The 21,063-nt window shown below is 39.2% G+C and overlaps 2 protein-coding genes across 6 annotated transcripts in view; one reads left to right on the plus strand and one right to left on the minus strand.

The window, feature by feature from the left end:
• Positions 1 to 3,555, plus strand: part of PDZK1 (PDZ domain containing 1) — a 55,327-nt gene extending 51,772 nt beyond the window's left edge. For 2 of the 4 annotated variants that reach the window (XM_049879881.1, XM_049879882.1), the window contains exons 9-11: positions 217 to 1,128; positions 1,926 to 2,216; positions 3,086 to 3,555. In XM_049879881.1, coding sequence (XP_049735838.1) covers positions 217 to 1,128; positions 1,926 to 2,216; positions 3,086 to 3,139 — 1,257 coding nt within the window. In that variant the 3' untranslated portion in view covers positions 3,140 to 3,555. The remainder of the gene's footprint in view (positions 1 to 216; positions 1,129 to 1,925; positions 2,217 to 3,085) is intronic. The other 2 variants (XM_049879883.1, XM_049879884.1) reach the window with 2 other exon arrangements.
• GPR89A (G protein-coupled receptor 89A) overlaps positions 3,525 to 21,063 on the minus strand; it is a 47,919-nt gene continuing 30,380 nt past the window's right edge. For both annotated transcript variants that reach the window (XM_049879889.1, XM_049879891.1), the window contains 7 exons: positions 17,152 to 17,261; positions 15,146 to 15,234; positions 14,096 to 14,188; positions 9,472 to 9,567; positions 7,539 to 7,628; positions 6,604 to 6,669; positions 3,525 to 6,470 (listed from right to left, as the gene is read on the minus strand). In XM_049879889.1, coding sequence (XP_049735846.1) covers positions 6,264 to 6,470; positions 6,604 to 6,669; positions 7,539 to 7,628; positions 9,472 to 9,567; positions 14,096 to 14,188; positions 15,146 to 15,234; positions 17,152 to 17,261 — 751 coding nt within the window. In that variant the 3' untranslated portion in view covers positions 3,525 to 6,263. The remainder of the gene's footprint in view (positions 6,471 to 6,603; positions 6,670 to 7,538; positions 7,629 to 9,471; positions 9,568 to 14,095; positions 14,189 to 15,145; positions 15,235 to 17,151; positions 17,262 to 21,063) is intronic.

A 21,063-nucleotide genomic window follows, 5' to 3' on the forward strand; every position in this document is an offset into this window, starting at 1 on the left:
GGTTTGTTTAGGTTTTGTGTATAACTCAGCTCAATCTTCTATTAGACCTTTTCTGGTTAGAATAGTAGAGAAAGGTTAAAGTCCATAATCAGTTGTATCCAGAAGAGGCATGGAGTGTGTATGGATATCACCTTGTAAATTAAACCAGTACATCTGATAAAGTAGAACTACTCATGCTTACAATTTAGGCAAACGTTTTTTCTTTATTTTCAAAAGGCTCATTTTTCTCCATTTCTCTACTATCAAAGTAATCAAGAATTGCCCAATGGTTCTGTCAAGGAAGTTCCAGCAACAACTCCTGCTTCTCTGGAGGTTGAAAGCACCTACTCCTCTGGAGGCTCTGTCAAGGAGGTTCCAGCAACAACTCCTGCTCCTCTGGAGGTCGAAAGCTCCTACTCCTCTGCAGGTTCTGCCAAGGAGGTTCCAGCAACAACTCCTGCTCCTCTGGAGGTCGAAAGCTCCTACTCCTCTGGAGGTTCTGTCAAGGAAGTTCCAGCAACAACTCCTGCTCCTCTGGAGGTCGAAAGCTCCTACACCTCTGGAGGTTCTGTCAAGGAGGTTCCAGCAACAACTCCTGCTCCTCTGGAGGTCGAAAGCTTCTACTCCTCTGCAGGTTCTGTCAAGGAGGTTCCAGCAACAACTCCTGCTCCTCTGGAGGTCGAAAGCTCCTACTCCTCTGGAGGTTCTGTCAAGGAGGTTCCAGCAACAACTCCTGCTCCTCTGGAGGTTGAAAGCTCCTACTCCTCTGGAGGTTCTGTCAAGGAAGTTCCAGCAACAACTCCTGCTCCTCTGGAGGTCGAAAGCTCCTACTCCTCTGCAGGTTCTGTCGAGGAGGTTCCAGCAACAACTCCTGCTCCTCTGGAGGTCGGAAGCTCCTACTCCTCTGCAGGTTCTGTCGAGGAGGTTCCAGCAACAACTCCTGCTCCTCTGGAGGTCGAAAGCTCCTACACCTCTGGAGGTTCTGTCAAGGCTCCAGCAACAATTCCTGCTCCTCTGGAGGTCGAAAGCTCAGATACTACAGAGGAAGTAGATCAGAAGCCTAAACTCTGCAGGCTGGTTAAAGGTGAAAATGGCTATGGCTTTCACTTAAATTCTATTCGGGATCTACCAGGCTCATTCGCCAAAGAGGTATGGTAATCTGGTTCCAGCAGCCCAACTAACACAGCTAATAGCAGAGAGGGCACAATGAGAGTCTCTTCTCTCACCTTGGTAGTAGAGCGGTTAAGTGCTACAACTATTCACTAAAAGGTTGGCAGTTCGAATCCAGTAGGTGCTCCTTGGAAACTCTATGGAGCAGTTCTACTCTGTCCTATAGGGTCACCATGAGTTGGAATCAGCTCGATGGCAACAGGTTTTTTTTTTTTTTTTCCCCTCCCACCACTGATGGCACAGTGAAAGTTACTTTGAGGTCATTATTTGGTCTTACTCGGACTCAGATTAATCTGTCATGGGCCTGTACCTTTTAGTTAGCTACTAGCACATGCCAAGTTCACATCTTTATTTCCCAAACATTTGTTCTACCTAATTGTCTCTCTAGATATTTTCAAATCAGAGTGAGTTAACATGACACTAGCTGACAGTCACTATCAACCCTGAAGGGAGTGACACTTCTTTACTCTGGCATTTGGCATAATGCCCCTTCCCTGTAGAGATCTAGAGAGAGGCTCAAGCTGGGAGTGAAAAAGGGGGTCTATAAAACCTACTGCCTGCAGCCCAGGAGACACACAGTATGATATTCAACTACTGTTTGTCACACTCCTCATTTGAGTATGTAAATTAACATTAGAGTACCTTTCTTCTGTACCTCAAAGGAAAATAACATGGTTAAGAATAAATTCTCAAATGAACTCTCATCTATCTCCTGAAGGGAAGCTAGTCTATGCCCTCATCTGTGTTTGGAATTAACTCAGAACCTCTGTTCACAGGTACAGAAGGGCAGCCCTGCTGACCTGGCCGGGCTGGAAGATGAGGATATCATCATAGAAGTGAATGGGGTCAATGTACAGGATGAACCCTATGAGAAGGTGGTGGACAGAATCCAGAGCAGTGGGAAGAATGTCATACTCTTAGTCTGTGGAAGGAAGGCCTATGATTATTTCCAGGCTAAGAAAATCCCTATTGTTTCTTCCATGGCTGATCCATTGGATGCTCCTCCTGATTACAAAGAAAAAACACTGGCAGAGTCAGAGGATGACTCTCACACAGCAAAAGAACGAGTAAGCCAGTGATACATTTCTTTTAGTGATCTAACTTCCCAGAGTATGGGAAAGCCTTGAATAAGTGTGCCTCATGTCCGTGTTTACCACAGATTTCCTAAAGTACTTGAAACTGACAATGGAAAGATAGGCTTAGGCAAATTAATTTATTATCTTTGTGCCTGAGTTTCCCCCTCTATAAAACAGGTATAATTTGTAGGGCTGTTAAGAGGATTATATTAACTAACACCATTAAAAGTGTTTGGGATGGTGGCTGGTTCATTGTAAACATGAACAATATTGAAGACAGTATTGTTTAATTGGCAGGTATTAAAAGTTTTAATACTAGGGAAAACTAAGCATTATAGATATTTGGATTTAGATAAATTCCCTTGGTAAGCCTCAGTTTTATATTTTCATCCAATTTCTTTTCATAGATGAACTTTAAGTTCAAAAGTGAACTGACTTATCCAAGTTCATAAAGGAATTTATGGCAAAGCCATAAATTAACTCAGTATTTTTTTTAGTACATTAACTGTACTGAATGGTGGTATAAATAACAAATACTGATTTTTATGAGGACATACACTAGCTATTGACCTTATGCTTTGAATTGCTTAATGAAGAAAGTATTCAGTTGTCTTTTAAAAATCCTGTAATATACCTATAGGAAGTCAGTTATATTATGCTTGTTGTAGAGAAAAACATATGTAGGCAGTAAGAAATTTGTTAATGTGTCAAACAGCAAGTTGGAAACCAAGTGTAGAATTCTGGTCATCTGGCTTCCCGTGAGTGCCTCTGCTCCCGAACTTGAGTCACGCAGCTCTAGACTGTACATCTCCTGTGTGTACTCTTTAGCACTTACAACTCCTTTGTTATCTTCTGCACAGGCCCACAGTACAGCCTCCCATTCATCTTCCAGTTCTGAAGATACAGCCATGTGATGAGAACAAATGATGATGGCATTGGCTGGTATGTTTAATAGGAATCTGTTCTCAGAGAATGAGCTGCCACCTGTTTTCTGTCTCTGTTAGAGAACTCTGGAAACCCAGTTCTTCTGTGATTGTCTTCTGTTGTCATTTGTTTTATGGGTGACTACTGCAGATGGTTTATTTATGGTCAACATTTGTGATCTTTCAAGCTTCAGTGTAATTACATTCCCTGGTATGATGATACCTCTCACTGCTATAGGCTCCTTGAGCACCAAATATCATTCATAAATCTGTATATGTGAGAGCTAATTAAAGCCTGAGCAGAGAAGCCTGTTAAAATTATGCTTTCATAAGAATGTTTTGGTTGCTAGAATAAATGTCACTAAAAATGCCTTTTGCCTTTGTGTGAACTTCCTCTGTTAGCTGATATGACCTTAATAGTGCTTTTGATTTTGGTAAACTTTTTATGCTTTAACCTTCATTTGTTCTCATGCCTTTAGAAACCCAAAGGCATGAAACAGAATGAAACCTCAGTAATAAAGACATCCCAGTAACACAGTGTCAGGATTTTCTAAAATTGCATATCTAAGTGTACTACAAATTTTCCAACATCTTCCTTTTCCGGATTGTGCTGTGATGGATTGCTTTCATATGGCCTTTCTAGCCATGGTCTTGTAACTACCACCAAAAGATCGGGTGGGACTATGCAAGTAAGGTGCTTGTGGCCCAACAAGTGGACTGGACCGCTTGCTAGTAATACAAATAAGGTGCACGGCACCCTTGTAGGAGTGGGGCCATGGAAATAAGGTGTACGGAACCCTAACGAGGAGATTGATCGGTTTGCCATTCCACTAGGCTTAAAGTAAGCCATCCCAGAGGCAGAAAGGGGGGACCTCACTACCACTAAGAAGAAGAGGCAGGAGTGGACCTGGACCTGGAGTCCCTGTGCTGAGAACCTTAGACCCAGGAGACAGAACTGTAACACCAGAGACGGAACGAGATGAAGAGAAGTGGCAGCAGAGAAATGGCAGCAGAATTGAGACTGGCACAAGCTGATATGGTGGGAACCTGGCCCACGGATTGCGGCAGTTACGCTGGGGGAGCTGACCCATGGAGTGAGAGAGCTGTGTGCTGTCTTAGTTACCTAGTGTTGCTGTAACAGAAATACCACAAGTGGATGGCTTTAACAAAGAGAAGTTTATTCTCACAGTAAAGTAGGTTAGAAGTCCACATTCAGGGTGTCAGCTCCAGGTGAAGGCTTTCTCTCTGTCAGCCTTCTCATCAATCTTCCCCCCGACTAGGAGCTTCTTTGTGCAGGAACCCTGGGTCCAAAAGACGTGGTCTGCTCCTGGCACTGCTTTCTTGGTGGTATGAGGTTCACCACTCTCTGCTTGCTTCCCTTTTATCTCTTGAGAGATCAAAGCTGGGGTAGGCCATACCCCAGGGAAACTCCCTTCATATTGGATCAGGGATGTGACCTGGTAAGCGTGTTACAATCAAACCCTAATCCTCTTTAACATAAAGTTACAATCTCAAAATGGAGAAAAACCACAGAATACTGGGAATCATGGCCTAACCAAGTTAATACATTTTTGGGAGGATATAATTCAATCCATGACATGTACCTTTGGGCAGGAGGCTTCCTGGCAGAGTGGGGTGCCTCTGGGCACTTGGTGGAGCTAGACTCACTGATCCACAAGTGAGAGAGCTGTTTTCGGGCTGAGGCTTACTGGTGGGGTGGTGTGCCCCTGGACACTTATTGGCAGAGCTGAAGAGCTTTGTAGCACTTGCCCCCAAGCAGGGCAGAGGTTGAGCCAAGGGGCCAAGGGCCAGAGAGAGGCCTGCCTGCAGGCATGGCTGAGAAGAGGCTGTCCTGATCCAAGAACTGTTTCCTGATCCTGAATTGTAACCTGTCACTTCCCTAATAAACCCCATAACTGTGAGTATGGTCTGTGAGTTCTATATGGCCATTGCAATGAATTGTTGAACCCAGCAGAGAAGTAGAGAATGCGATGGGAGGGACGGTTGTCAGAAGGGGTAAAAAGGTTGGGGGTGAAGGCATGTCTGACCCCCACCTCATAGCAAGCAGCCTTGGGCTGTTGATGCTGTTAAGGATTCCCCCCGACCCCTTGTGAAGTTAAGAGGAGGAGGTCTGATGCCCCCACGCCACCATTTTTACACAGATGAAGAAAATGAGTCCCAGGATACTAATGTGGCTTGTCCTAGTTGAGTTATTCGCTGTTTTACCCCACAGCATGAAGGGAAGATGGAAAGAAAAAATGTGAAAAGGCATCATCACTGAGGTGAATGCAGGGTATTCACTTTTCAGTAGCACTAAGTTAAAAGGAAATAAAGAAAAATGACACGCTTATAAGTCTCAGGTGCACAGCACCTCTACCCCAGAAGAGAAGAGACAACCTCTTAGTGATTTTAATAGTGCAGGGAGTGGGAGAGCAGGAGTGGCATGCCAGTTCACGTTAGATCACGTAAACACAGCATATACTGTGCTATGCTTGATAAAATGAACTAAAGGATCTTAAAAGTCCAAAGTATTAAACGATCTCTAATTTTAATGACAGTCAATCTCAAGGGAAAGTCATGACCATCTCCATTTGAACCTTGACTTAAAACAGAAATAGTTTGGGTTTAAGATACAGCTGTCTTAAACCCCAAAACCAAACCTGATGCCATCGAGTTGATTCTCATAGCATCCCTATAGGACAGAGTAGAACTGCCCCATAGGGTTTCCAAGGAATGGCTGGTGGATTTGAACTGCTGGCCTTTTGGTTAGCAGCCGAACCCTTAACTTCGCCACCTAGATGTCTCCTACCCCAGAGTTCCAGTGTATTTTTTTTCTTAGTTATTGGCTCTTTTCACCACCCCCCTCCACACTGCACCAGCCTTAAACCTACCAAGTACTGACTTGAGTTACTTTCTCTCATGTTTGAGGTGATACAACTCACGATCACAGTATCATGACGAGGAAGGCTTAGGCTAGGGGTACAATGTGCTATCACAGCAATTTTCTTTTTGTTTAAAAAAAAAAAAAAAAATTAGGTCCTGGTCCCCTCCATTTTTCTCCTCTTATATCTGTTCTGACACCACTGGCTTTTAGCAGTCTGTGATAGGCATGAGTTCAAGGTGCCATGTGCTTCTCTGGTGCCTGTTTGTGAGCCAAGTACAGGAACAGTATGCTGGAGAGAGCGCTGACCAAGAAGATAACATCAAACCAGCGGTGATAGAAGTTGAACTGCAGTTCTCCAAGAACTTCAGTGATTATGGTGCGGTATTCTAGAGGCATACTCATTCGGATCAGCAGTACAGAGGAGACAAAGTACATGCCCTGTAAGTCAAGTTAATCCAGAAGTCACTTTGTAGTGAGGGGCAGGTCAAAGGAAACCGTTAAAACTTTTAGAAGTATAAAACATTTCTGGCACTTTACAGCTGTAAACATAAAGCTAGTTCATCAGACTTACCATTATCTGTGCTAACAGCAGGACAATGACATTGGAGGACTTGCTGCTGGAGATGGCATAGAAGAACTGTCAAGAAAGGGAGGAGAGAGAAATCTATGCAGTACTGCTAGATCCCTGTGTCACCAACAATAAGTAACATGGCTAACATTTAATTAAAAATGCCACAATCTGTATAGGACAACTCATATGATTAAGGCCATAAAGAAGAGACCTAAATGGACTGCCTACAAGGAATCCAGTTACAGGTTCCCCACAGAGGTAGTTGGTGGCTTTAAGCATTACGCTATAACACATGAAAGGATTCCCATTAAACCTTCAGGAACTTTGTGATGCATATGACGTTAACATCACTATAAACATTAAAGATGATGATTCCAGACCACTCTAAACCCTTGTAATATTTACCAGCTCCTCAGCACTTTCTAAAACTGTGGTAGATGCCTGGAGATTCCGTTCCCTCCTAGCCTCTTCTTTGGATCTTGAAATCCCTACTTCTTCTGCCAGAAAAGCCTTCACCTTTTACCTCCATGAAGCAGTCCTATGTTGACGAGGACATTCCGTTTCCCCTACTTCCATATCCTCTCTACAAATGACTCTCAGTTATTCTAATCTCGCTATCTTCCTACTCATTCCAGAGATCTGCTGAGGACCTACAGTGCCAGGTTCTGTTCTAAATGCTGGTGACATCAGTGAACAAAACAGACACCGATCTCATTCTATTACCTTTGGTAAATGTACTTATCTATAATTGATGTGTGATGTAGATATATCAATTTATGTGTTAGTTTAACTTTTTTTTTTTTATTCTGTTGTATGTCTTAGATATTTGACTAAGACCTTAGAAGGCGAAAATCTTAATTAGGTAAAATTATCTCATGGGACCATGTGTAATTAAACAAACGATAAACACTTTTTGACATTGTGATACATTATACCTTGGTGAGAGTGATCAGCAATCCTCTGATAGATGTGACAATGATTATTCCAACCAGAATGAAGGAAATGTGTTGGGACCAAAACTTTACCTGTCACCATAATAGGAAGAAAAAAGTATCTGTTAAAACTCTGTTTAGAGAGATGTGAAGGCTAAGATACATTCTGATCATTTATGTGGCTGGGAGCAGGAACGTTACTGTTGTTAGTCCCCGACTCACTAGGCACTAGCTTTTTTTTTTTAAGGGAGGGAGGAAAGCAAGTAAGCACTAACTAAAATACCTATAGGAAGACTGTAGCAGATGTCTTAATTAGCAGACTTAATGAAGTCTTAACGACAGAAGACAAGTGCAGTGAAGTGATGAAAATAACACTAATAAATCAGAAGAAACACAGAGCTAACATAGCCTCAATGCGATAAGGGAGAAGCAGGAATTAAAAGGAAACTAACTCAATAGTAGCTTGAATATTTTTAATATCTGTGAATGATAGCCCTCTGATTACTCAAAACTTCAAGAACTTTTTCTTTTTATAATAAAAGAATATGTAAATGTTCTCAGTTAAGCTCTAGGAAATAGCTGAACATCACTTGAACCACATGACGATACTTTTTACGCCTGCTGCATTGCTTCATAGTGAGAAACAGCTTTGGGGCCCTGTGCTCAACTCAGGTCTGAAAAGTTCTGAGGGGAGCTGCTTTTCCTAACATCCAGAAGGTTTGTCATGCAGAATTATAGAATATGGAATATATATATGAATTATGAATTAAATATATACACATTAGCCCCCCCCCCCCAAAAGAGCCAACCCCACTGCCATCAAGTCAAATTCTGACTCATAGCAACCATAAAAGACGGGGCATATTTATGGGAACAGACTGCTGCATCTGTCTCCTGCAGAGTGACTGTGGGTTCAACTGCTGACCTTCCAGTTAGCAGCTGAGCACTTAACCACTGCGCCACTAGGTCTCCTAATACATACATACATAGCAACTAAATAGTCTTGGATAGCACGTATGTAACAATAGCAACGTACACTTAACAGTACAATTTGTATACCACTTGAGGGAAAGATACTATGCTCCTTTACATACAAAAAGGATACACTATTGATCTACCATCTAAAAATCTGTAGTTTGAGCTGTTTCTCAAGGACTGTAGCTAAATTTGCTCTAGCGCATTTTGTTTTTTCCAGTCACCGTTGGGACTGGGAGCATGTCCTGCTGACATGGATTGCTGGGGGAAGCATGGAGCCTGTGGCTGGGATCACAGCACAGCTAAACGGTCCATGGAACAAAGAACATGATGTTGGTATTGGCCATACATACATCTGGAAAATATTCTATAAATAAAGTTAATGAACTTAACAAGACAAGGGTATATTTAATGACAGTGGTTGGTATCTATAGGCAGAAAGAAGATGACATTTCATGATAAAAATCTGAATAAGAAAAAACAAAACTTTGTGTACAGGTGACAGTTACCACCTTTAACTCAAAGTTCACATTTCATTACTAAATTCATAGAGATTATTTTTTACAGCAGAAACTATTTCAGTTCTAACACGAACATTAATTAGCAGTTAATTTTCTGTCAGAGGAATCAAAGGCTAGCTGTGTGTTTGAAGATCTTATCAAGTATCACAGAGAAAGTATCCACGTACTTGGTGGGAAGGAGGTGGTGAAGTGGTAGCTGGCTACAGAGAAGCAGAGGGAGCACTGTAGAAGTAACCAGTATCCATGACAACAATAAGTACCAGTCATTACTTATGGTTTTATGGTAAGTTTGCCACGTCAATATGTCAAAACATACAGAGAAGAGTGGGAGGGACAAAAGCAGAAGCAAGTACCTAAAGAAATGAGTATACTAACAATTGTAATTTATAGCAGATAAAATAGAATGAACCATAGAAAAGCAGTCTTGTTACAGCTCTTACATCAAATTGGATTCCCAGATAATTCACAGTGATCTCAATGCCTCTTGTGACAGGATCAGTTTTTCCAACCCGATCAAAAACGATATTGATAGTTGCCTGTAGAAACACACATTAGAGCAACTTAATCATCACTTACTATTCTGAAAAGTGATTTGAAATAATGAATTAATCATCACAATATATTTTACAGGTGGATGTTCCTAAAAATGCAATTCTACTCTCAATCCAAATCATATATGGAAAATCTATTTTGGCTATTCATATACAAAGTCCCTATCTACCCCATCTTCTTTTCTGTAATGGGTTAAGGGAAGTACAGCTATGATATACACATCTTAACTTTTCAGGAGTCAGAAAGGTAGCATTCTGGTAGATGAAGACAAAATAAAAGAAACAAGGCTCCTATGAAATTTATAAAAAAGCTTCTAGAATGAATAAAGGAGTTTAGCAAGATTGCAGGATATAAGATCAATATACAAAACTCAATTGTATATATATCATGCTAATATATGAATTATGAACAAAATATATACACATTAAATATATATCTAATATACAGATGTATATCTAATCTATATCTAATCTATATACACCTAATATATATACCTAATATATAGATCAATACACAAAAATCAGAAACCCTGGTGGCGTAGTAGTTAAGAGCTATGGCTGCTAACCAAAAGGTTGGCAGTTCAAATCTACCAGGCTCTCCTTAGAAATTCTGTAGGGCAGTTTTCTCTGTCCTGTAGGGTTGCTATGAGTTGGAATTGACTCAATGGCAACGGGTTTATTTATTTATTTAAATTAAAAAAATCAATTGTATATCTATATATCATGCTAATATATGAATTATAAATGAAGCATATATACACTAAAACATATTTAATATATAGATAAATATATCTAATCTATATATACCTAATATATAGATATACAATTGGTTTTTGTATATTGATCTTATATCCTGCAAACTTGGTGAACACCCTTATTAGTTCTAGAAGGTTTTTTTTAAATAAATTTTATAACCTGTTAAAACCCACTGCCATCAAGTTGATTCTGACTCATAACAACCCTATAAATTTCATAGGATCCTAGAATTCCTTGTTTCCCTTACTCTGACTTCATTTACCAGAATGTTACCTTTCTGATCCCTAAAAAATGATGGTGTGTATCTATATACTAGCATGGGGGCCCTGGTGGTGCAGTGGTTAAGAGCTTGGCTGCTAACCAAAAGGTCAGCAGTTCGACTCCACCAGCTGCTCCCTGGAAACCCTATGGGGCATTCTACTTTGTCCTATAGGGTTACTATGAGTCGGAATCGACTCGATGGCAATGAGATTTTTTTTATAATACTAGCATAAACAATCAGAAATGGAAATTATAAAAACAATCCATTCAAAAAAGCATCAAAAAAATATGAAATACTTACATTTAAATCTGACAAAAGATGTGAAAGCCCTGTACACTACAAATTACAACACATGCCTGAGAGAAATGAAAGAAGGTCTAAGTAAGTGGAGAATTACACTGTGTTCATGGATTGGAAGACTCAATATTGTTAAGATATCACTTCTCTTCAAAGTGGTCTATAGATTCAATGGACTCTCAATACAAATGCCAGCAGGCTTTTTGTAGGAATCGATAAACTAACTCTAAAATTCATATGAAAATGCAAAAGGACATAGAATAGCAAAAACAAGTTTGAAAAAAGAACAGAGTTGAAGAACTTACACTCCCTGATTTCAAGGCTTTATTATAAAGCTACAGTGATCAAGACAGTGTGGTATTGGCATAAGCAAAGACAAATACATCAAAAGAGAATAGCCCAGAAACAGACCCACACATGTGTCAATTAATTTTTGACAAAATTGCAAAGGCAATTCAGTGGAGAAAGGATAACTTTTCAACAAATGGTGCTAGAAAAATTGGATCTCTATAAGCAAAAAAAATGATCTTGGAGAAAACTGACACTATAATAAAATATTAAGATGGATCACAGACTAAATTGTGAAATCTAAAACTATAAAATTTGTAGAAAAAATATACGAAGAAAAATCTTTGTGTGATTGGGTTAGGCAAAGATTTCTTAGCTATGACAACGAAAGCATAATTCATGAAAGAAAAAAGAGAGATAAATTAGACTTTATAAAAATTAAGAACTTCTGTTCTTTGAAAGATAGTAAGATAACGAAAAGCCAAGCCACTGACCAGAAGAAAACATTTGTAAATCACATATTTGATAAGAGATTTCAGGAATATATAAAAAACTCATAACTCAAAAAAAGAAAACCTAACTAAAAAATTGGTACAAGATTTGGGTACTTCACCAAAGTTATACGGGTGGCAAATAAGCACATGAAAAGATGCTCAGTATCATTAGAAGTTCCATCATTAGACGTTCCATTATTAGACGTTAGGGAGATGCAAATTAAAGTCACAATTCAACACTACCTATTAGAATATGCCTATTCTAATACCTATTAAAAAAAAGCAAAAAAAACCCAGTGCCGTCGAGTCGATTCCGACTCATAAATGTCTAAAATTAAAGAGTGACCATGCAAGTGTTGGTGAGGATAGAAAGCAGTGGCAACCCTCCTACACTGCAGGTAGAAATGGTACAACCTCTTTGGAAATGAGTTTGGCTATTTCTTCACAAGTTAAATAAATATCTACCATATGATCCAGCGATTCCACTCCTAAGTGCTTACCCAAGAAAAAATACAGCATATGCCCATACAGAGACTTGTACACAAATGTTCGTAACAGCTTTATCTGTAATATTCTCAAGCTGGAAACAATCCAAATGTCCATCAACAGGTGAATGGATAAATGAATTGTGGTACATCCATACAACAGAATAGTACTCAGCAGTAAAAAGGAATAAACTATTGATACACACAATAACATGGGTGAGACTCAGAATAGTTATGCTGAGTAAAAGAAGTCAGACAGAGAAAGAGTACATACAGTATGACTGATTCCATTTACATAAAATCCATAAAATACTAGCTAATGAATAATGATAAAAAGTGTCTTGGGGTTGCCTGGGAGCTGAGGGTGCCAGAGAGGCTTTACAAAACGGCAACGGGAAACATCTGGAAGTGATGGATAGGTTCACCCTCTTCATTGTGGTGATGGTTGTCATACAGGTATATACAGGTGTCAAACTTGTCAAATTGTACACTTTAAGTATGTGCAATTTATTGTACATCAATTATACCTCAGTAAAGCTGTTAAAAAAATATGTTCCCCATAAAACTGAATCTCAGGAAAAACCTTTAGTAGATTGGCTGACTGAACTCACTGTTTTCATTCATCCTCTGCCACTGGACGAACCAAGATTTTAAAAATGTCATCTGAGTGGGCACTGACATCAATTTATTATAACATCAGATTCATTAAATCCAAAATTTTTCATCCATATACACTGATCAAAATCAACTAACAACTACCACAGCCTCCATCAGACTGAGTCCAGCACAACTAGATGGTACCTGGCTACTGCCACTGACTGCTCTGACAGGAATCACAATAGAGGGTCTGGGACAGAGCTGGAGAAAAATGTAGAACAAAATTCTTACCCACAAAAAAAGACCAGACTTACTGGTCTGACAGAGACTGGAGAAACCCCGAGAGTATGGCTGCCGGATACCATTTTAACTCAATACTGAAGTCACTCCTGAGGTTCACCCTTCAGCCAAAGATGAGATAGGCCCATAAAACAAAGCGAGACTAAAAGGGCACACAAGCCCAGAGGCAAGGACTAGAAGACAGGAGGGGGCAGGAAAGCTGGTAATAGTGGCCCAAAGTCGAGAACGGAGAGTGTTGACATGTCATGGAGCTGGTACCAATGTCACAAAACAATATGTGTACTAATTGTCTAGTGAGGAGCTAGTTTGTTATGTTAACTTTCACCTAAAGTACAATTAAAAAGAAAAAATCAACTAACAAGCTGGCAAAGCTCCTTTCCTGTACAAACATAGCCCTAGTAGAAAAGTCAACCAAACCAGAAAGTCAATTGGCTTTTTCTATAATCATGTTGAAATCTACTGACACCTGTAGATGAGTCAGAAGTAAAGACAAATAATGTACATAAAATGCACATAAAGAATAAAGCATTAAGGGAGCGTCACAAAAGAATAACAGCTGTAAGTATAGAAGATGAATTTATCTGTGGAAATATATTTTGGAATTTATTTTAGGTATACAAAATCCAAACCTGTTGCCATTGAGTCAATTCAATTTTTAGGTATACATGTCATTAAAAAGAAAAAGTAGTTTCTGTTCTGAGCTGCAGGTAGGAGTTGAGGTTACATATAGTCATGTACTCATGGGTAATATGGAAAGCAGAGTATAAAATAAACTTCTACATTCATTTCATAGATATCATAAACTAAGACCTTACTAATGATTTCTGACAGAAGAAAAATACAACCTCCGTTTTCTAGGTTATCTAAAAAGGAGAGAGAGAAAAGAGTAAGGCTCAGAGACATCAAAAATCACACTGCCTGTTGACTCAATTGGATTTGGAATTTAGTTCAATGTGTCAGTAAAACCACACTTCTATCTCTGGCACTACCAGCAAAATTCACCTAAACCCTGATAGTCAAAAAAATACACTTACCATGAAAATTTTCCAAACACAGTAAATAGAGAAAAAGTAACCCAGAAAATTAAAGTATTTCCCCTTGAAAGTTTTCGAGTATTCTATTCTCTCCTGAAGGAAAACAAACACAAAACATAGTTGGTCTCAGCAAAATGTAAATTTATATTCAACGAAACTACTTCTGCCTCTCTGAATCACTCTTCAGGCTGATACCACGAGTCAAAAAACAACACATGATAGTAAAAAAAATTAAAACAGTAGTAGTGGTGGCCAACATTTATTCAAGGTTTACTTTAAGCCAAAGACTGGGCTAAACACCTTACAGACATCATCTAATTTATTCCTCACAACACCTCTTCTGAAATACGTTTTATTATCTTAATTTTACAGATGAGAAAACTGAGGCTTAGAGAGGTTAAATAATGTGCCCAACGTCACACAGCTGGTGAGTAGGGGGATTTAGGTGCACATCTGTCTAACTCCAAAGTCTATTATGTTATTCCATCCTATGCTGCTACCTGTGTGAAGTTATCCTCAAAAAAGATTAAAATAGTTTGTAACCTCAGTTTATATTGCATTTTAAATTACATTTAAATTATATTAAATTTTAAGTGGAAATACAAGAGTTACTTCCCTCAGTTATGTTATTTCTTGATCTGGATCCTTTAAAATAGGTCAGACCACGGCAGATAGGTGCCTATTGCTCTTACAATATTACTAATTTGTTCAGGAATAAAAAGGATTCAGAGGAGCTACCGTCTTTACCCCAGGTGAGTAGGAAGTGCTGTGTGCCACCTTTCTAGATGTTGAAAAGCCTCAACTTTCAATTTCTATTATTAAAGGTACTTCCTTAAGGATTTTGCCAGTGGTTGAAGCAATGTCATGAAGTATGCAGGCCCCTCATCCCTAATGCTTCCTGGCTGATATTGAAGCTTTGAAGTGTCTCTTGAGTTGCTTGGACATTAAAAAAAAAAAAAAAAATTAAGAGGACATTAAAAAGCCACTTAGTCTTGTTCTCTCTCAACCATCTTGGTAAAAACCACATTTCAGTTTCTTCGCTATATGTACCTTGGTAGCATACAGATCAGCTGTTTCCAGAAAGAGCTGCCTGCTTAGTTCTTCCAAAGCATCCACTTCCTGTTGAATAAGAGTAAGATCTGGCACAGAATGGACATCAAGGTTTAAATCACATAAAAGTTTCAAGAAACAGCAATGAAGAAAGCAAATGCTTTTGGTTTCTCCTATAGTGGATCCCAGGAGCAGCCTATATTTTCAATTTCCTGTTTCACAGCTGGCAGTGGTACTTTACAGCAATGTTCCCAACCTCCCAATACAGATGTGTAAAAGCATCTCAGCCAAAAGTGTCACCACCAAACACCTACCACTCAATTTCTTACCAGTTCAACTGGCTCAGATTAAGTCAGCTATAATCTGAGAAATCTCAAAATGGTTAACTACATACATAGTAATAATAACACCTATAGTTTAGCACAGTTTTCTCCTATATTATCTGAATAAACACAACATTAGGAAAGGAAACTAGTATTTAGAGTCCTAAAATGGGCTGGGCTTTATAGACATTACCTTCTTTAATTCTTTATAGGCATTATCTTCTTTAATTCTCACAACAATCCCATGAAATAGGTGTTACTATCCATTTTGCAGATAAGGAAAGCGAAGCTCAGAGAGTTAAATCACTTGCTCAAAGTCACACAGGTAATAGGTGTAGATGCCAAGTCAGATCTGCCTTACTCCAAGGCCTGCTCTTTCCATTACGCTATGCTACTTTCCAAAAACTTGGTGAGGTAGTATTGAGGTAGTATTATTATTACCCCCATTTAGGAAACAGGGGCTCAGAAAGGTTAAATAATTCTGACACTACTGTTGACTTATCTTCACTAAAATAGCTTCAACTTTTGGCTTTTATGGATTTAGTAATATCCTCATAATCCCAATTTAATAAAAATAGTAAAGATGGTACCTTCTAAAATAGAAGTATTGACTTTAATCCAAATCCTCCCTTTTCTCTCTGACTTTCTCCTCTATTACCCACATCCATCAGTGCCTTCAGTTCCTTCCTCAGCTGTGGCTGCTATTGGCATGTGCCAGGCTACCAAACATAACTTGGTTTACCTGTTACATGGCTGTCGCTCCCATGATTAGATGGTGAGTTCCTTGGGGCTTTGGGGACACAGGTTATGCTCTGTTGATCATTTTATCCCTTAGCACCCTGCCTGGAAATAGGAGATATGAAATAAATGTTTCTTGGTTAAATGAATCTAAATTAGTCCTTCTTCCTTGGCCATAGCCAGCCTGCTTTTCCTTGGTCTTATTTGTATCAGCATTTGACGCCAGAAGGTACAGGTCATAATTCATAGCAATAATACATCCTTCTCCTCCTCCAATGAAGCAAAAGGGAATTTGTATTTCCACAGGCTGGGAAGGAAGCAGGAGTATGCTATCTCATGCCTAGTCTCCCAAGGTTTTGATCTAATAGCCTGGTAGCCACATAGAGATTTGGTCACCCAATTTGGGAATTATTTTAACACTATAACCAGCTGGGCCAAGAATAATTCCTTAACCCAATCTACTTGATTCTTCAAACCAAAAAGTCACTGGAGAAGCAGAGCTGATTGTTTAGAAAAGGGCCCTTAACATCCCATATGCGAATCATCCATTTTAGAGAGCCATTATGTTTTGTGTGTTTTTTTTCAGAGTTGAGAAATTTAATAGTGTAGTGGAAAGAACTACGAAGAGGAGATCATGGTTCTGGTCCTAGCTTTGCCACAAACCACTGTGTGACCTAACCCCTCTGGGTCTATTTTCTCATCTGTAAAACGGAAAGACTGACTTTTTAGGAGCCCTCCAGCTCAAAGACAATGCTTTTATGATCTTATGTGGGTGATGGAAAGATGACTCTGTGGACATGGCATTCCCTAAGCCTAGCTCTGGCCAGCTTGGGCTCTGATGCAGTCAGGTACCTTAAAAGGGACCATCCCAATACCACTTCTTTTTCTTCTGCTCTTGGTCCAGAGTAGAGAAAATGAATAATCAAACAGAAGGATAAAGGATACTTTCACTTCCTGGAGCTGATGTGGCAACACTCTTTATCATTCCCCAGAATCTTGATGGTTTGTTATGCACTTCCCCTTTCTGGAACATAGTTCTCCGGGCCATTGCCATCCTGAAATGAAAGAAAATATAAAACCTCAGTGAGGAAACATGGGCCTTCCAGTCTCGCCCATTTCCTAGCATCATGACTGCCCCTCCCATTTGCTGAGCTGTTCAGGGAAGGATGTTGATTCCAGAGTTCCACTCTTCCACAACTGACAACTAAAGGAGAAACGACACACTCGTAGAAAGCAATCTGACCTAGGTGAAGGAGTACAGAATTTGGAGTAATAACTTTGAGGACTGGGTCTGCCACTTAGAAGCTGTGAGACTTCGGTTACTATTATTTACTTCAGACTTTTCATTTCCTCATCTTTGGATGGTTGTGAAGATTAATGAAGTAATGTAGAAGAACTCATGATGTCAACTACAAAGTGCTATATGTATATTAATGTTTACTACAATTATAATTTGAGGACAAAATAAAACAATAGCTAAAACAACTAGCTAAAGATCAGGTACAAAGTAAGAACAGGTACCTAGTAGGAACTCAATAAATGTTTCCTTCTTTCCGTTTCAAAAAGCAAACAAAAGCAAAACCACATAAAACTTGGCCTCTTCTAGAGCATTAGTCTTCAAGCCTCCTCACCCACTGTGATCTGTCCCACCACTGCATAAATCAACAGGAAACCTACCTCTCCTCCCTCTTGTCCTCTCAGTATGTGGAGGGTCTAATGCCACGGTGGTAGCTGTAACGTGTTCTAGCCCACCACATAGGTATTAAGAACAGGGTTCTTGTGAGGAAAGTAAGATTACTGGTATATTAATGATGACTTGGAGAGTATAATGGGCCATTAAAAGACCTACAGGCCTAAAATAAACCAGGATGGGTCCAATAAAATAGGGTTGCAGGACTAAAGAGAAAAATTAATGTGTGCCTATCATTTCTAGTCCCTTTTGAGATCTAGTAACTCAAGGTGGATATTTATGGGTGACAAGAGACAGAAGTGATGAGGAAGAAGCTGCAGCATTGGCATTTATGGCCTAGGACAATATAAATGGTACCCATGGTACCAACTCACTAAATGGTATTTCTGCAGGCTAAATTCGTTAAACCACTGGCTAAAATATTAATAAGAAAGACTATTAGGAGTGTCAGTCATGTTGAGTTAACTGTTTCCTTCTTAAAATGACCTCTGCCTGGATACTGGGTAAATGAAACGCAGCCCCAAGTTTTAGCCCTTTCTGCCTCTTCCTCTATCTATGCATTTACTGTAACTTGGCATTTTGGGAAGATGTAATAAAAAGCCAAGAGGCTCAGACCTATGGAGATTTTGACTTGGCAAGACTCAGTCATCCTTAGTTTCCTTTTCGCAGTCGAGAAAGCTGGAACAGGTATATGAAGAAGGGAGAGGTTCTATACCATTCATTTAATAGTTCATTTCAGTTTACTATGCTGGATTATAGAAGAGGCAGTTGGGAGACAAGGAGCATAGAAGCCCATTTTTTATTGTCTTTAGTCTCAATGTCTACAATGTGACTGGCTGTAGAGTGGAAGTGCTTGAATATGGACGGGTGACTAATGCTGCACCATGCACGGCCTTAAACAGGCAGAAAGGTACACCAGCTAGTAGAAGTGAAAGCAGGCTGCATACAGACAAGTGTGGCTTTGTTTTAAACAATTCACTTTCGCTTTTAATTTTATAACTTCATTCTAAACAAATTTTGCTCTTAATAAGTTGCAGATGAAAAAAATTCATCTATTTCAGAAGACAAAGTAGTAAGATCAAACTTTCTGAGATGCGGTGAAAAGGAATAAAACATATGAAATACTATAGAAGTAGATCACTTTCATCTTTAATTTTATCTTCACTATCACCACCTCTACCACAACCATAATCATCACTATCGCCTCTTTGTAATAAGGATAGTCCACAGCAAGAAATTACCTATTTGTTAACAGCTAAATGACATTTAGTAATTCATGATACAGTAAAACATTTGCACTTGGCTGAGGTGGTAGTTTTGAAATTGAAGAGGCTGAAAAATTGCTGTGGTTCAAGGTGCCATTCTACTGTTTTCCGTTGTTTCTGATGGGAAATCAGCTATTACTTTTATTTTTAATCAAATATTTTGCTTTTAGATAGTTGTAGCTTCATATCAGTTTTAAGAAAAAATACCCAGCAGAACTATGGTACAGTATCACAACCAGGATAATGACATTGATACAGCCAAGATACAGGACATTTCCAACACTATGTGGATCCCTCATGTTGCCCTTGTATAGCCTACCTCCCTCCTACCCCCCCCAAAATTTTTTTTTTCCCCCAGCAACCACTAATCTGTTTTCCATTCCTATAATGTTGTCATTTCAAAAATGTATGTAAATAGAATCATATAGGATGTAACATTTGGAGATGGACTTTTTTTTTTTTCCCACTCAGCATAATACTCTGGAGATTCATGTAAGTTGTCGTATGAATACAGTTCATTCCTTTTACTGCTGGGTGTTCCATGGTATGGATGTGCCACAGTTTGTTTAACCATTCACCCGCTGTAAGGACATCTGGCTTAAACCTTTCCAGTTTTTGGCTACCAGAAGTTTTTGTGTAAAGGTATGTCTTCCTTTCTCTGGGATAAACGCCCAGGAGTACAACTGCTGGGTTGTGTGGTAGCTGCATGTTCAGTTTTTTTTTTTTTAAGAAATTGCTCGACTGTGTTCTAGAGTGGCTGTACCATTTTACATTCCCACCAGCAATGTATGAGTGTTCAGTTTCTCTGCATCCTTACCAGCATTTGGTGTTGTCACTAATTTTTATTTTAGCTATTCTGATACATGTAGAGTGGTATCTCATTGTGGTTTTAATTTGCCATTTCCCTAATGGCTAATAATGTAAAGTGATTTTTTTAGTCCAAGCTGTTTTCATTATACCATGGTATAGTTGCACAAAACCACAATCTTAAAATGGTACTAATATTGTTTGTGACTAGAGATTACATTTTAGCCTATGTCATGGGTTACCAAAACCAAGGCTTTAATATCTAAGTCAACAGAAAAACAAGCAAATCAATAGGTCACTTAATCCTCTCAGCTTGAAAAAAACTGAAAGGCTTTGATCACTAATGCAGCATGTTCACACTAACTGAACTCGGTTTCTGATGAATGTTTTCCAACTACTATAAACCTCATTTTCTATTCAATGTTCCAAATGAGAAGATACTGTACCTTTTGTCTTCCTCCATTTTCGACCATTAACTTTTTTGTATGTAACAGATGTTATTTTTCTCGCATGTCATCTCACTATGGCCCTCTACTGTTAACTCACAAAATGGTTTTCTGGTCACTACACCTCCTCTGTGATCAATGTTTGCAGAAAAAGTTTTTCTATATTGTGGTAAATAGCAAGACACTATATGAGCCCCAGGGCCCAGATGCAGTCACGTCAGCTGTCTAACTGCCCTGTTGGTTCTGCTGGGTAAAGGATTCTGCTAATTATAATTAGGTCAAGTTGGGAGGCTGACTCTTCTGAGGGCTCCTCAAATTCATAAGACCTACTGCAGGACCACAAACCATCCCTGACCCTGACTAGACAAAGTCTACAGGTGTAATGGACTCTAGTGTGTGTAGATCTGAGCCAATTTCTAACCATGACTAGTGATTAAATGGCTGAAAAGTGCACATCCACACTTCACAGGGCTCATGACTTCACATTTATATATTTACTTGAATATACTCCTCTCTTTGTATGGATATAAGAAATACAGTAAAATGGAGAACGATGTTGGGAATCAAAATAGTATTGTTCCTATAGAAGTATCTTTCAATACTGAATAATCTTGCTTATTGTTTACTTAAATCTGCATTCATATACATT

The sequence above is a fragment of the Elephas maximus genome, chromosome 3 (genome assembly GCF_024166365.1).
Source record: "Elephas maximus indicus isolate mEleMax1 chromosome 3, mEleMax1 primary haplotype, whole genome shotgun sequence".
Lineage (NCBI taxonomy): Eukaryota > Metazoa > Chordata > Mammalia > Proboscidea > Elephantidae > Elephas > Elephas maximus.